At 37.3% G+C, this 14,947-nt stretch overlaps 1 protein-coding gene across 1 annotated transcript in view; it reads right to left on the bottom strand.

Annotated features, from left to right (window-relative positions):
* The window catches only part of PDGFD (platelet derived growth factor D), a 63,272-nt gene that overhangs the window by 4,608 nt on the left and 43,717 nt on the right, over window positions 1–14,947 (bottom strand). The window contains exon 6 of the mRNA XM_085309096.1: window positions 9,463–9,677. Within this exon, the coding sequence (XP_085165222.1) occupies window positions 9,463–9,677 (215 nt within the window). The remainder of the gene's footprint in view (window positions 1–9,462; window positions 9,678–14,947) is intronic.

Below are 14,947 nucleotides of genomic sequence, written 5' to 3' on the forward strand. Positions count from 1 at the left end.
TTTCAAGACCATTCTTTCACCATTGTAACGCCTGGAAGATAGGAACACCATGGAATGTGACAAACGTGATGGGCACCGAATACAGTCTTTTTTTTTTTTTTTTTTCCCCTCCATTTTATGAAAAAATTCATGTTCAAGCTATCTAACACTGAGAGGGAGGATGGTGCAAGGTTCAGATGCAATAGTTTAGCCTGTGGGGAAGATACAATTACTCTTCCCAGTTAAAAATAGAGGGTCATGCCAATTTTGTAAAAAAGTAACAAAATTATAACATGTTTCAATTGATTTCAAACACTGACTGCCTCAGTATATTTAATAAATCCTGATGKACACCAGGACAATGCACTGGACTACACTGACTTCTAAATTGCAAAGGTATTGAACCCAGTCAGACTGCTGAGATTATGTCAGAGCTCAAAATAGACTGYATCTTCAAAGATGCTTTTTTAAAGAAAACATAGTTTTAAAATCAAGTACAGCTGCTGGAATTGAACCTATGATAAAATTCTTTATTTTAAGAAGCCTTTCATCAAAATCTGACAATTTCAGATGACTGGCACTTTGCAAGATCATGGGTAGGTAGATCTGCTTTTTTTCAATTGAGAGCAAATGAAAGTATATGCAATGTGATGAGAGCAAAGATGTGGGATGTATTTAAGCTAACAGACCTCTTGACAGCTTTGGGATTTTCCCTGTGTTTTATATTAAGAAACATGAGAACAGTATATGGGCTTTGCTGATAAGAGTAGAAAAAATGAATTGGCAGACACTTCCCCAGACAAGACAGGAAAGCAGTGTTTGAACACAGCTGAAATTGGACTGCTTTAATAGCTGATCACAGAACTGATGTTCAAAGCTTTTGGTCTAGCTTCCATCTAACAGTTTTAGTTTCAGCTAAATACAAGAGTATTGAAAAGAATCAGGAAGTAAGGCCACTTCTGGTGACCATAGTAGYTGAAAGAAAACTTTTACTCTGGAAATAGTGCTGTTTATTTATTACATGGTCAGTTCCTTAAAGGTGAAAAACTAGTGAATTAATGAAAACAGTTTAAAGAAATTGTACTCAGGACAACTTTATTGCTCCTTGTTTTGACAAGATMAGTAGCATTGCTTTTGTAAGAAAATTTGGAGATGAGAAAGAACTGGAATGTTCAAAAGGTTTGGTTTTGGTGTGAGAAAAATAAAGGAATAGACTTGCAGTTTTCAAATTAAAAGATCAATACCTATCTGTACTAATCAAAATCTGGTGCCTCAGCTGTTCGGATCATTACCTTACAAAGAATATGTAACTACAGCCATATCCCCTTCATCAAATGCTGAATTAATTATGGTCATATAAACACTGAACTAAAGAAAAAAAATACAAGCCGAAAGACTCAGTATCAGAGCTGGATTTGGGACTTACAGGTAATACAAAGAAAAAAGATACTGGGGCCTAGTAATATTTCTCATACAAATGACTCCGTAGAAGAACACTAATAGGCTACATGTCATTTTTCTTTGCAGATATGTCTGAACATCAGAGGGGTTTCAAGGTCAGGTGTCTGTGGCAACTGTATACTTTTCCTTGGAGGTTGTGGTGAATGAAATAGAAAATGCTTCGATATTTTTTCCCTGCTAGTAACCTTGCTCTTCAAGCATGCRTTGAATTTGGATGCCACATTCTGGAGGTCTCTAAACTAGAGCACAAAAACGTAACAGCCAGCATCTGGAAGCTGAAGCCAAAACAACTCAAACTGGAATAAAGCACAAGTGTTTAAGTCAGGCTGATTTATCACTTGAACAGCCTTCCAAGGAATCGTGGGATTTTCAGTCTCAGTCTGAGGACTTTAAAAAAAAAAAAAAAAAAAAAAAAAAGATGCCTTTCCACAAGGTATATAATGCAAGTTTGGGGCTTTCTTTGGAGGCAGCAGGGTGCTCACTAATGACTGTGGAGCACAGGAGGTGAGAGTGGATGGTTCAGTAGTTCCCTCTAGTCTCAGCTGTCTATGAAAGCACTCTAATTTGACATGGGGTGGTGGGGAGATGGGGGCTAGAGGAGAGCAGAGTGGCAGCTGCTGCTGGGGAAAGGACATACCTGTAGATAGCATGTTCACTCCAACCTGTACCTTGGCAATTCTCGAGCAGAAGCAGCAACAAAGGGGCAACTCCAGAGAATTATTCAACTGAAACACATGCACTGAAACCTCTGAATGTGGTGGTGGTGCCCAGCAATTTCTGTTAACTAGGAAAGTAGCCCAAAGGCTGGACTCTCAGCTTTACATGGTTAGACCCAGGTGAAGCGAACCGCTCCCTCTAGGATCCCCTGAAGGTCCTTGCCATATATTTTTTCCTTTGAAGTCAAGTGTACATTTAGCCATGAAAATCTGTGATGCCTGATTTTTGTTCTATTAAAAAGCAAAGAATAAAGTGGAACCTGGCTAACAGTTCTAACAAAAAGGTGTAGCTAATTGCTAATATCCATTTTTATTTTTTATCTTTTATATTATCATTATTTATAGTGTCAACTCTAGTAATATTCATTGTTAGATTATTGATCAGTACTTTAAATGCAAATAAGAATGTGAAGCTCAGTTCAAAACAGCTCATTTGCTTTCTCATAAGCTTAAGAAGATCATAAATAATCAGTAACATGAGTATGATTTACCAAATATTTGCTTAGCTGTATATTCCAGTAACTAAGGATAGAGAGTAAATCTGTATGCAATTTTAGGCAGGTAAATTTGTACTTTGCAGAACTTGTTTTAATCCACAGCTATGCAGTATTATCTAATCTTCCTCTACTCATCTAAAAATACCATCATTCTAGCATGCAAACCAAATTATTTTTGTCTGAGATTCATGAAAGAGGAAGCATCAAWAGTTCAAAACATTCAACACAGATCCAACTTCTGATACGGATGAGAAATCTCACTCTGCAGTTTTTGAAAGTTATCTAATCCAAAGTTGACACATAGTTTAGCTGTGCTCTTAGCATAGGAAATAAAGCATTGTGGGAATGTGGTTCATAATTTAGCATAAGGACCTTTCTTCTAGTAGGAACATAGCCTAAAATACTGACACAGACTCAAAGCTGTATTCTTTCTTAACAGAAAGGAAAAATAGAAAAGATCTTTTTGCTAATCAGGGATAGCATTCCAACTAGGGGATTATTAAATGTACATGGAACTAGTGATTCTATTTTTTGATCTATACAAATAAGAAATGCTTGTATGACACAGCAAACATGGRAAAAATGTTAGTTAATTTAAAATGCAGGCATCTGAAACAGTCACCAAAACTATATTATTTCTCATGTACCTGACACCAGCAAGGCCCTCAATTTTGGTGATCTTGTAAAAGATTATGGTTCCAGTTATTGTCTTTTCTCGGACAAGGTACAGATGTTCCCCCTTCCAGAACTGCCTCATCCTGCCCAGGGCTGTATCACCTGCTGTCTCATTAGCTTAACTCCTGGTTGTCATTCCAACAACTTCCATTTTATCTAGCCAAAAATAAGCCTTTATTCTCACACAGCACTTTTTGCTCTCTCTACTTACCCCGTAACTTASCAGTCACTCTTGACTCACTCTGTTTGCTTTTATTGGCATACAAAACGTTTATAAATCACAGTGCTTATTCTGGTATAATATTTCTATGCATTAACTCTTTGTTAGACTATTTTCTGTGCCTTTGTTACCATAACAACCTTTCTGTCTCCTTGGCACATGTACTATCAACTCCAGGACACACAAAAAATCAGACTACATTCCTTGCACACTGATTTGATGATGCTAGCTTTTTTTAATTCCTTAATGAATTTCCTTCATTGCCTCAGCAGCTTATACATCATTTTCATCCAGTTATCTTTTGTTTGCCTGTGTTAAGAMGAACAAGAATTATTTTATGGTCTCAAGTGCTTACTTTGGGTTTGCTTCCTATTTTTCTGAAAAAAAAAGGAAAGAAAAAGCGGAGACAACACCAAATTRTATTAGTTACACTTCTTTACTCCATGACAACACCTCTGTCTTACTGAAGTTTCATATCACCTCTTTATCTTCTCGCTTGTCCTTTCTTCCCCAATAATATTCCCAACTGTCTTGTTTTCCATTTAGAATGCTGGAACCAGTTAAGTTTCTTTCTATGTACCAACAATTTGGGGAAAAATGCAGCATTTTTTTGTTATTYTGAGGTGCCTGCTACCTCTCTAAGTAGAGTAAGAGGTTATAAAGTGGCATCCCTAATGCTAATCTAAACCTCGTGGTTCAGAATGGTATGCATGGCTTGTCAAAACACAAGACAAGCTCCAGTTAACATGAAACTTGAATAAAGARGTAATACTGTGAAAAGGAGTGAAAAAAAGCTACTGTTAACATATACACAATGATAAATGCCTCAGTCTTTGCAAGAGACACAAGTAAATAGGCAGAAGGTGCAATCAGCTTCAACCATTCTGCTCTTTTGCTTACATGCCTTTAAGCTGTGTTGTACAGTACAGTGTTTYTGGAGGTTTATATACTGTGACAAATTCTGGTTACTACCTTAAGAGTATTTATTCCTCATGGAAACTCATTTCACATCTCATCAGTTAAAGCAATGAGATAGGGAAACTGATTTCTTATTTCTCAGAAGTATGAACAACATGCTGGTGGATGACACAGCCTCAGTCCTACCTGAATGAAGTCTCGGATTAAGTTCCCCCGCACCTCTCTGGGCTACATTATCTCTAGTTTTAGGACCTCTCTCTCTTTAACAAGAAACTCCAGACATTTTCATACAAATGTACTTCAGCGGCAAGCATGCTTTCATTTCAGCTCCCTCTTAGGAAGTTAGACAGCAGAAGATGTGAGCATTTGATTAAGGTATGCTGTGATCACTTTCATGAATTGTTCTGCCTTTCCTTTGTACGGAGTCCTGTGGTATATCTTTCACGATCACAGTGGCTGAGAGATGTTTTGAGGTAATACTAACACTTAGACTGCTTGGTTTGCAGGGTTCATGACATAATGTGGTAAATCATGAGTATTTGTCCATGATTCCAGCCTCAAGCAAACCCAGAAGCTATGAAAAAACACAGAGCATCAAGAGACTTCTGCTGAAAAACATCATAAAGCTATCTGCTTACTCAACTTATTAACTCATTTATTTCTGGAAACTACTGAGTATTTTGGTAAAGTTATGGCATATTTCCAGGTAATAAGAATGCCCCAAGGTCTCATTAGTAGCATTTCCCAGGGTAACAAAGAAAAAGATCTCCCATACTGTGGCATTCTCATTTTCTCATTTCCCCTGCTGTTGCACTATTTCATATAATAGGACATGATAGGAAAGAACAATATAGTCWGTTCAGAGAACTGGAGCAGGACTCACAGCTTGAGGAAATTAAAGGCTGCATATGATAGCTATTAGTCCTATGACACTACTAGAGAGTGCTCTGAAACCTTAGTGATGAGTACAATGCAAGCCTTTGAATAGGAACTAAGGGGGAACTAAAAAGCATTAAAAGAACAAAGAAAAGATAACCTTGAAATCTCTCTAGAATATAACCTTTTCTCTCAACGAACACTCAGGGCATTAGAGTCTGAGCAATCACTCAGAGGACTGCGAGACATYAGCAACACAGCTAAAAAGGAGAGTATTGCTTCTGGAACATTTGCCTGCTGGTCTTTCTCACCCAGGAATATTAGTAGCTCAAAAACACTAAACAAGTTGCAAATGATTTCCAGACAGATTTGCACTGTTAAGGACAAACATTCATGTAGAGGACAAGTAGCTATGGAAGGTCCAGGACTTCTGTAGCTGAAGCACTAGACAATGATTAGGCAAAATGAGCAAGGAAAGAAGAGGGACCTGGAGTTTGTATAATTCAGTTTCAGCTATTACAAATTTATTCTTTGCTCCACTATCTTATACTTTCTTTTAATTTCAAGTAAATCAAAATAATTTGAATCTGGTCTATATTCTCCTGAAGAGAAGGGCAGGGATTTTAAACCAAATTAACAGTTCTGGGAACTTCAGTTCTTCAGAACTGTTGGACAGGGTTCAACTCTACCCTTCCATATGCAACTAAAAGATTTTGATTAAAGWTAGTGGGTTTCAAATTGTCTCCAAAAAGAGTAAGCTAGCTACACGGATCTAAAAATGCATGTTGAGAAACCCCTCCTCAGTGATTTCACTGCCAGACATTTCTTAATAAAATTATAGTTAAGTGCARAAGGAGAATAAAGAATAAAAATGATTAGCTGTGTGTGCCCAATAATAATAATAATAATAATGAAAGATTAAAAAGTGGAAAATATTTTCAACTAAAATTAATGGACACATCTTCAGCATGTTATATGTGAACTTATCTGCATGACTTCCATTCATGTTAATGGGTGCCGCTTGACTAAATTTCTGTTCAGTGAGCTGTTAATTCATCCCTAAGGGATTAAGTTTAAATTTAAACTTTAAAAACCCATTTAAAGCTGGAACACTGTCTTTAATTCAAATGGTTTTCAGAGAACAAAGGAGCAATGAAATAAATTAGCAGTGATGTGTTATTGAATATTGAATTTTCTGAATTTAGTGAATAATTTTGGGGGGGATGTATGTCATACCATCCTGATGCCAAATTCCCTGTTAGTATGAGATTCCATTGTTTCAGATGCTCCCAAACACTAGATAATAAAAAAATACTTGATAACATGTTTACAAATAGTACTTCTTTCTAGCTATTGTCAGTATTTGGCTTAAATTCTGACACTGATGTGACCCAGGAGACTTTAGTCTCTGAATCCTTCTAAATTTAAGTGTTGAAATTCCATATAGATTTGTTGTGCAAAAATAAAACAAATCCCTTTTTATCATTTTAAGTTAGCTCCTTTTTGTTCTCACTCAGACTCCCCTTGTTCTTTTCTTAAGAGAAAGATTAAACAGAGTGACCTGATTTTCCTTAAGATATTATTCACTATTTGTATCTTTCACTGTGTCTTACCTTACTCAGTTTTTCTAAATGAAATGATCCTAAACTTTTGAGCCTCTTTCCTTACAGATATTTTGTTATGTATCTGCTACTGTATCTCCTTTGCTGTATATTTTCCACTTTGATGTATCTTTCTCCTATATTTTGTCTATATGCCTATATGCTTATATTTTGGTCTAAACCAAATATAAGCAACTCATATATTTATCTAAAGCCACGATAAATATTTGTTGTGTTTCCCTATCTACCTCTATTCTTGCAGAATACTGTCACTTGCTTTTTCCACCACCTCTGCGCTAAACAAATGTTTTCCTTAAGCTCTTCACAGTGATTCACTACCTGACCTTCAATCAAGCTTCTGTCCCCTGTTTCTTCCTCCTCCCACCACACATTCAGTGTTAATAGGAATTGAGGTTGTGCTTCCTAATGCTTGGCGCTATAAATGTACTATAGTACATTTTTAAGTGATTACATAGGCCCTCTGAAATCCCTTGCCGTCTTCTCTACTGTTAAAGAACATTACATCTCATGTTATCTGTCATTTTTACCACCTCACTGTTCATCTCCTTCCAGATTGATAATACATGAAATATCACTTAAACGGAATGCTTGGGGCACCCACAGATATCCACTTCCTACATAGAAAATTGCACATCTATTCCACATCTTTGCTCTTTATCTTTTAACCAGCTTCTAATCCATGACTGATCTAATCTGGTAGACTGCTAGCTCTCTGAAGAGAGTGCCAGGCCTTTTAGCATTCTTGTACCATGTTGTGGTGATGTATAAATGTTTATTCATATATAAGGCATTCTGGTTTCATTTTTATCAGTTCATACACAACTGAGTGTTTTATAACCCTATTAATTTTTTTTCCAATTAACTTTTCTACTATTGAGATAAGGCTTTTTGCTCCGTAATTACTGGGGTCATTCCTTGAATCTTCCCTAAAATTAGATAAAATATTAACTATTCTCCAGTGCTAGCTGATGTGCAGTATGCTGTGTTCTGCAATTAATTGTGAGAAAAATCTTGTACTTCGGAAAAGAGTAACTCTGCCTACAGTAAGGCAAAGTTCTGACCTTCAACTGCTTCCTGTTATTTAAAGCTACCACTTGCAGCTATTGCTATTTCCACCACCTTTAGCCCCTCTCCTGAGCTAAAGCCTTTACGGTATGAGCACAAATCACCTCTAGATTAAAAGTCCATAAAGTTCATTTTCACTTGAGACTTAAGTCAAGTGGCAAAGCAGATTCTTAAGAGAGATGTGTGTCAGAAATTAAGTCAGCGTGGCATATAGCTACCTACTTTCAGTCACTAAAAAGGATAATGCCAAGTAACTTTCCTAGATATGTTCACAGTTTGGTGCTGAAAATGCTATTTTAGAGGTAAGAAAAAACATTCTTTTCTTGTTGATTTATTCCCCAGTGTGGTTTGAATGGATTAAAAAAATATATAATGGACATTATACTATAATGTTCTTATGCACAAATTTTGCCTTCCTAAAAATTTCTGAGAATGAGAAAAAAGTTAAGGCAAAAAGATTCAGTAGGTTCCTACAAGTAATAAATATGGAAGGGAAGAGAGTTTACAAGTGACTTAATTGTCTTTTTCAAGTGTGGTCAGAAAACAAGGGGAAAAACAGTTAAATATTTCAAGATGAATATGTCATTACACCCCTAAAAATAGTATTTCCACTGGTGTAAATATTTGTGTTGTATCAGTCCTTCATTGGGAAAGTCAGTCCAACTCAAGCCTCATTCTTGCAATAAGGTTCGCTAGGTTGCCATAAGAACACACATGGAGCACTGGCAGAAGCTCTCCCCTCCAATTTCTTCTAAATATTCTCAGAAATACCTGTTAACATCACTTTCCAACACATTTATAACCTCCTTTCACTCTACTCATTCACTTCCAAATATAATTTACTGAGTCTTCACTTGTATATCCTATATCCCAAGGCAAAAGTCAATCAAGAAAATAACAGAAATTCTGAGAAAACAGAAACTAGAGTATCTTGAGGCTATGCACTACGTGTGTCTTCTAATGTGGTACTTTAAGCCATTAATATTAAACTTAAATAAAATTAGGCCCTCTTGCAGGCTGCTTGTGCTGGCGTGTGTCTCCCTGGAGCTCTACTGTAGCTGGAGGTGTGAATGCTGCACCACAGAGATACCAAGCTAGTATCTAGCATCGCCAGCAAGAGTGATGCCATTGCATGAGTCTAGACTTCACACTACTACTTGAATCTCCCTGGAAGCCTGGGCAGATCCTCTTTCCCCACTCAGAATGGTGATCACAGTGGGCGTCCACCTAAATGCTTTGGTCAACATCTACCTCTCTCGATAGGATCTTAGGATCTTTGCCCATGAGATTTTACCATGGTCAGTGATTTCTACCTATCTTTACATTGTAGATGCAACATGATAATCAATACGGCAATACACAGCTCTGAGAAAAACATTCAGAATTCATGTAAGCAATGAATTATGAAAAGAAATGTCAAAAAGTGAAAATACCTCATGATATTTTTTCACTGTTTTGCCTGACATGCATGTGCAGGATTTCCAGTTTGAAGTCCCACAGCCACAATTTCCTCCACAGCGCTGGACAAGGAGGCAGCGAGGGAAGAAAACTACATTTGTCACCTTCAGTTCCTCCCTTAAATTGACAGAGTAGTTTCTTGGAGTGCAGCTATAACGTTTCACATCATCATTCAACCTGTCCAGGTCAACTGCAATGCAAAAGAGGCTTTATTAGTAAGGTCAGAAAGGGATAGTCCCATGGTTTGTACTGTTCCCCAGGCAGCCAATAATACAAAGTGATGTGGCACTGGTTGGAAAATATACGAAGTATAGAAGTCATTTTGGAAAAGATAAAAATAAACCCACTAGTTTGAAACCATTATAGGTGCCCATCCAGGCTCTCCTGCTCCCACTGAATCCCATAGCAGAACTCCCACTGACTACAAAGCCAAAGGGCATGTTTGCAGCAAAATATTGTCCTGAAAGCTGAAGACTTGTTATTTTATCTGCTCTGTCATTGATCTAGTGGATCCTTGGGTGAGGTATTTCACCTCTGCTACTCTTTTCCCTCCCTGCTTATATCTTACCTGGTTAGATGACAAGCTCTTGTTTTGTATAATGGGCAGAATTCCATTTGGCTAACTATAGGCATGTAAAATGCAAACAATTTAACCAATGCCCTATCTGTGGTCAACACAGAGATGCCTTTCATTGCTACTTCAGAAGGTTAAAACAAGTGGCATAACTTATTGTCTTGAATTATCTGTCTGTATTGTTTACAGATAGAGTCTAGACACCTATCTTTTACATGGCTAAAGCAATATTAATTTTGGCCTGTAAATGCTACTATTTTAGGCATATAAATACATGCAATTAACATTAATAAGAATTAATAAATTAAAATTAATGAGCTTCACTGAATGCCAGTAGTTGATTGATGTTTAAACGCCTAGTATCTTTGTGAGATGTGTCATTTAAACTAATAGTAAAGGCAAGCATAAAAATAACGTATAGACTGGTAACTCAGAGTTTAAGTGCCGTTTCTAGTTTTAGCTTGTAGAACAAAAATAAAACCCCCAAAATTTCACAATTGTGATAAATATAAAAGCAATAGGTTTAAAGAATTTTATTTGTTTAGAAGTTTTCTGATGTTGTTTTCTCACCTTTCCTACTTTGCTCTTTTCTTTTGGATGCTGTCGACAGGCTAACTGTTCAAAAGTTTAAAAATTTATTCAGAATTGGAGGAAATGTGATCCTGTGTTAAGCAGTGAGGGCCTCTGAATTGAAACTCAGAACCAGAAACAAAATTAAAATTCATTTTAAGCTCACAGAGCTTGAGAGCTTGGAGAACTCATCTTCCTTTGACTCAAATCTTCTAATTTCAGAAAAATGAAAAACTGGAAACTGGAAATACTGTGTTTCACTGACAAATCATTAAATGCATGGTTTTTTTTTAAGAGAAAAATAAACTTCACTCTAAAGATCATTTAAATTGAACAGTAAAATACAAAACATGACTGAAGGGTGCAAGAGTTAAATAATAATCCCTCTCACCCCATCCACTACTTATTAGTAGACAGATTGAGAGAAAAACATGGATGGTTCAAATGCGAATTGAGATAACAGTAGAGTGTTTTTGAACATATTAGATTTCCACAGAAATTTTTAATACCTCAAAATCCATCTCTAGTCCTGAGCTATGCTCATTTTTTACTATAAATATGTGAAAACCTCCAATAAAGTCAGGAGTACTAMAATATTTTATACTTTCTGTGGCTCAGTCCTTATTAACATCAAAAAGTAAATTGTGTATTAACAATGATTTACAGGAACTGTGGAGAAAGTTGTGATTTATTCAATATCATGCACCTTTACATTGTGGCTTTGAGATATTTTCTGGTTCAAGGTAATATACAATAGGTAAAGGTATGTAAATATGGTAAGCATTATTATACAAAATCGTAAGAGCTTCAATTTTTTGGTAAGGTGTTATCTCAGTCAAAGAGAATATAGCAGATAAATTGGGATTTTCTAGTAATTGTGATACATCTCGCCACGAAATCTTTGTGGTTCTCCCCAGAGAGCTAGCATCCCTACAAAAGAGTTATATATCATCCTCTTGATAGAAGCACAAAATCAATGGAGTTGCTGGTATACTCATGCACTGAGAGAAAAATATGCCCAGAATGGCCAGAGTCAGGACCTAGAAAACCAGTGAATACGGATTGCTTTGTTTAAACAGATGATACTTTGTTCTCTGTTGTCATCCCTCAATGCCACCCCTACTTGTTCCAGCTTCTTAGACTAATTCTTTTGACAGGGAATTGTTTCCCACTCTTCTAAACATTCCCATCAGGATCTTCACCATCAGCTCTGCTCACAGATTATGTGAAATATCTGGCATTTGAGCCGATTGATAAGAAGGAAAAACTAACCAACAGAAAAAGGTAGAAAATACTCTGCCTTCATGATTAATGAGATTTCCGGAGGGGAAGGCCAGAATATCCGTACACTGCTCTGCAGCAATCTGGGTATAAGGATACCGATATGAGCAGGTTCCTATTGGGACAGGCTGGCTTAGCATGGCAGTTGGGAATGGTGCATCTCTAGATCAGGTCAGAATAAAATGCTCAAAGACTTAGTTCAGCCCCTAATTACAATACATCCTGCTTTGTAACACTGGAAATACGGTTTCCAGCAACAGAATACCCAGGCTACATGAACTGGCATCTAAGTCCAAGGGAAGGTCAGAGAGTAAACCAAATTTTTTCTACCGTGGGTAAAATCTCCCCTCAGCCCCAACAGTTCTGATTGCTGCACTGAGCTGGTAGCTATTATCACTGCCGCGCTGTCAACAGAGAAATAAGTCTTCTTAATGAGTCTGGCAGAAGGAAACTGTCTGCATTTTAAGAGGGGTGGGAGGGGAGGGGAATTCTGCAATTGGCTTCAGTACTTAAGTTGCTCAATTTAAATGGCAAAGGACACTCTGGTAAAGGACTGTCATTGGAGGAAAGGCTTTCCTCACTAGCCTTCTAACTAAAACTAACTAAAGCCTAGTTTTGATGACTTTCAAAAGCCTTTTGCAGAGTCTCTTCTCAAGCTGTATCTGAGAGTTGTTGACTTGCTCAAAGAATAGGAGAGAATAATTAGATAATTAGGGTAATTTTTTCTTTATGTAGTATGAAGGAATCAGCTCAAAGCTTTGGATGGATGTATTTTTCAGGAATTCTAAAATCAGCCAACAACACAATACATTTTATTTGGTGTATTTCTCTATGATGAACTACTTCGAAAAAAAGAGGGATTTTTTCTAATTGAAATGCATGAATTTGGTTTTTTATTCAAGGCACTCTGATCTTGATTTATTAGCAGTTCTCAGGACCCCTAAATCCCAGARACTTCATTTAAACTGAGAATTCTCAACTCTTGAGCTTATCACTCTCCAATATCAGAGTCCACGTTTAAATGAACAAATTCAGTAGTGGAAATCCTGAAATCCTGAAAATAACGGCAAGTAGAGCAGGAAAGATTAAGTAAAGGGATTAAGAGATACATGAGTTATCCTCTACAAAACTCATCTAGAGTAAACACTTATGTTCTTTTTGACTCTGCACTATAGAATTCCAGTGCTCAGTGGGACAAGGTGAGCAAGCAACATCTTCTGTGAATAGCATATACTGTATTCTGACAGGATCACACTGACACCCAAGAACAACTCCCATTGCCTAATTCACTTTAGAACATGGTTTGCGACCCCCTAACAAAAGATCACATTTTTCTCTGAACATCTCTCTCTGCTGAAAGCTCCCATAGTTTTTTTTTTTTTCCTCTGTCTTAGGATTGTTTTACTGTCTGGAGTGAGTCTATTTCCTCACCCATATAACAACGAGATTTTACAGTACAGTCGGTTTCATGCATCACTTCACTGCTATGACTAAAATGTAACCGAGCCTTGGTGTGATTGGTGTGAAATCCTGCTGCTTTACTTATCAAGGACTCAAACCACTGGAGTCCTTAATTTAAAACTAGAACTAAAAGGTTCTGTAGACTGGATGCAAATAACTTCAAAGTATTATTACAGAGTTATATATATACAGAGTTATTATTATCAGAGATTCAATTTAAAGGTAAGGTAGACATAAAAAGATGCACTGGAGCAGTAAGCTGGATWCTTGAGGTACAGTGTTTGTCCCTTCCTCCCCCTTACAGCCTGTGCTTAAATCCATCCTCATTTCAGATAGTGCTAAAGCATGTGCTTACCTTGAAGCATTGATCTTAATCAGATCAGAGACTTCAGCTAATACCACATTTTATTTAGAAGGGATGTTATTTATGAGAGGATTGGAGAGGAGAGAAATCATGTCCTGCTGGTCACTGATTAATTTTAAAAAGATAGTCTGTTAGGGTTTCTTTTAAAACTTTATCTCTTTCAAATTCATACATAGCCCTAACATTGTTATATCTGAGCATTTTACACTTTTTTAACACATTAAGCACAGATTYGGGCTGGGTAATAAGAGATGGTTGCTACCTTGCCACAATATTCCTATATGGTATATCATGGACATCTACAAGCAGGGCAAGGAGGATCCAGGGATCTGCAGAACAGCTTTTCCAAAGCTCAGTCTTTGGAAAGATTAAGGCACAAATCCATACGGAAGCAATGTCCAAGCACATGAAAGACAAAAGGGTGACTGTGAACAGCCAACAAAGATTTACCAAAGGCAAACTGTGATTAACCAATTTGATAGCCTTTTATGATGCGACAACAGTTTTGCTGGATAAGGGGAGAGCAGGGGATATTGCTTACCTTGACTTTCGCAAGATTTTTTGACATAGTGTCCCYACAGAAACCTCATAGTCAGATTATGGAGCTATAAATGGGACAGGTGAACTGCAAGTTAGAAAACTGGCAAGACCAAGGGGCTCTGACAGTAGCGGTCAGCAATTTTGGAAGCACAGCAGTGTTGGTTACTAGTGGTGCTGCTCAGGGGACAATACTGGGGCCAATACTGCTAAACATCTTTACTGAACAATGCCCTGAACAATGGAATGGTATGAATCCTCGGCAAGTTTGCAGATGACATCAAACTGTGGAATATTGTCCATAGGATGGTGGGCAGGGCTGCCTCTCAGAAGGACCCCAACAAGCTGGAAAATGAGCTAGCAAGAACCTCACAGAGTTCAGCAGTGACAAATGGAAATGCCAGTGCGTGACACAGAATAACCCCATGCATGAGTACAGACAGGCGAGAGACAGGCTAGGGAGCAGCTTTGCGTAAAAATTCTTGGGGTCCTAAGAGACAGCAAGTTGAACATGAGACAGCTATGAGCTATTGCAGTGATAAAAGCTAGCTGCACACTGAACTGATTAGGAAGACTACAGGCAGCAGTTGTAGGGAAGTGAAAGGGCATTGACATCACCAGCCATATGGACAGGTAAGGTTTAAAAACAGTCTGATTTCCATAYGCTATGAAA

The sequence above is a fragment of the Rhea americana genome, unplaced genomic scaffold (assembly GCF_003343005.1).
Source record: "Rhea americana isolate MKP2758 unplaced genomic scaffold, rheAme1 scaffold_29, whole genome shotgun sequence".
In the NCBI taxonomy this organism is placed as follows: domain Eukaryota; kingdom Metazoa; phylum Chordata; class Aves; order Rheiformes; family Rheidae; genus Rhea; species Rhea americana.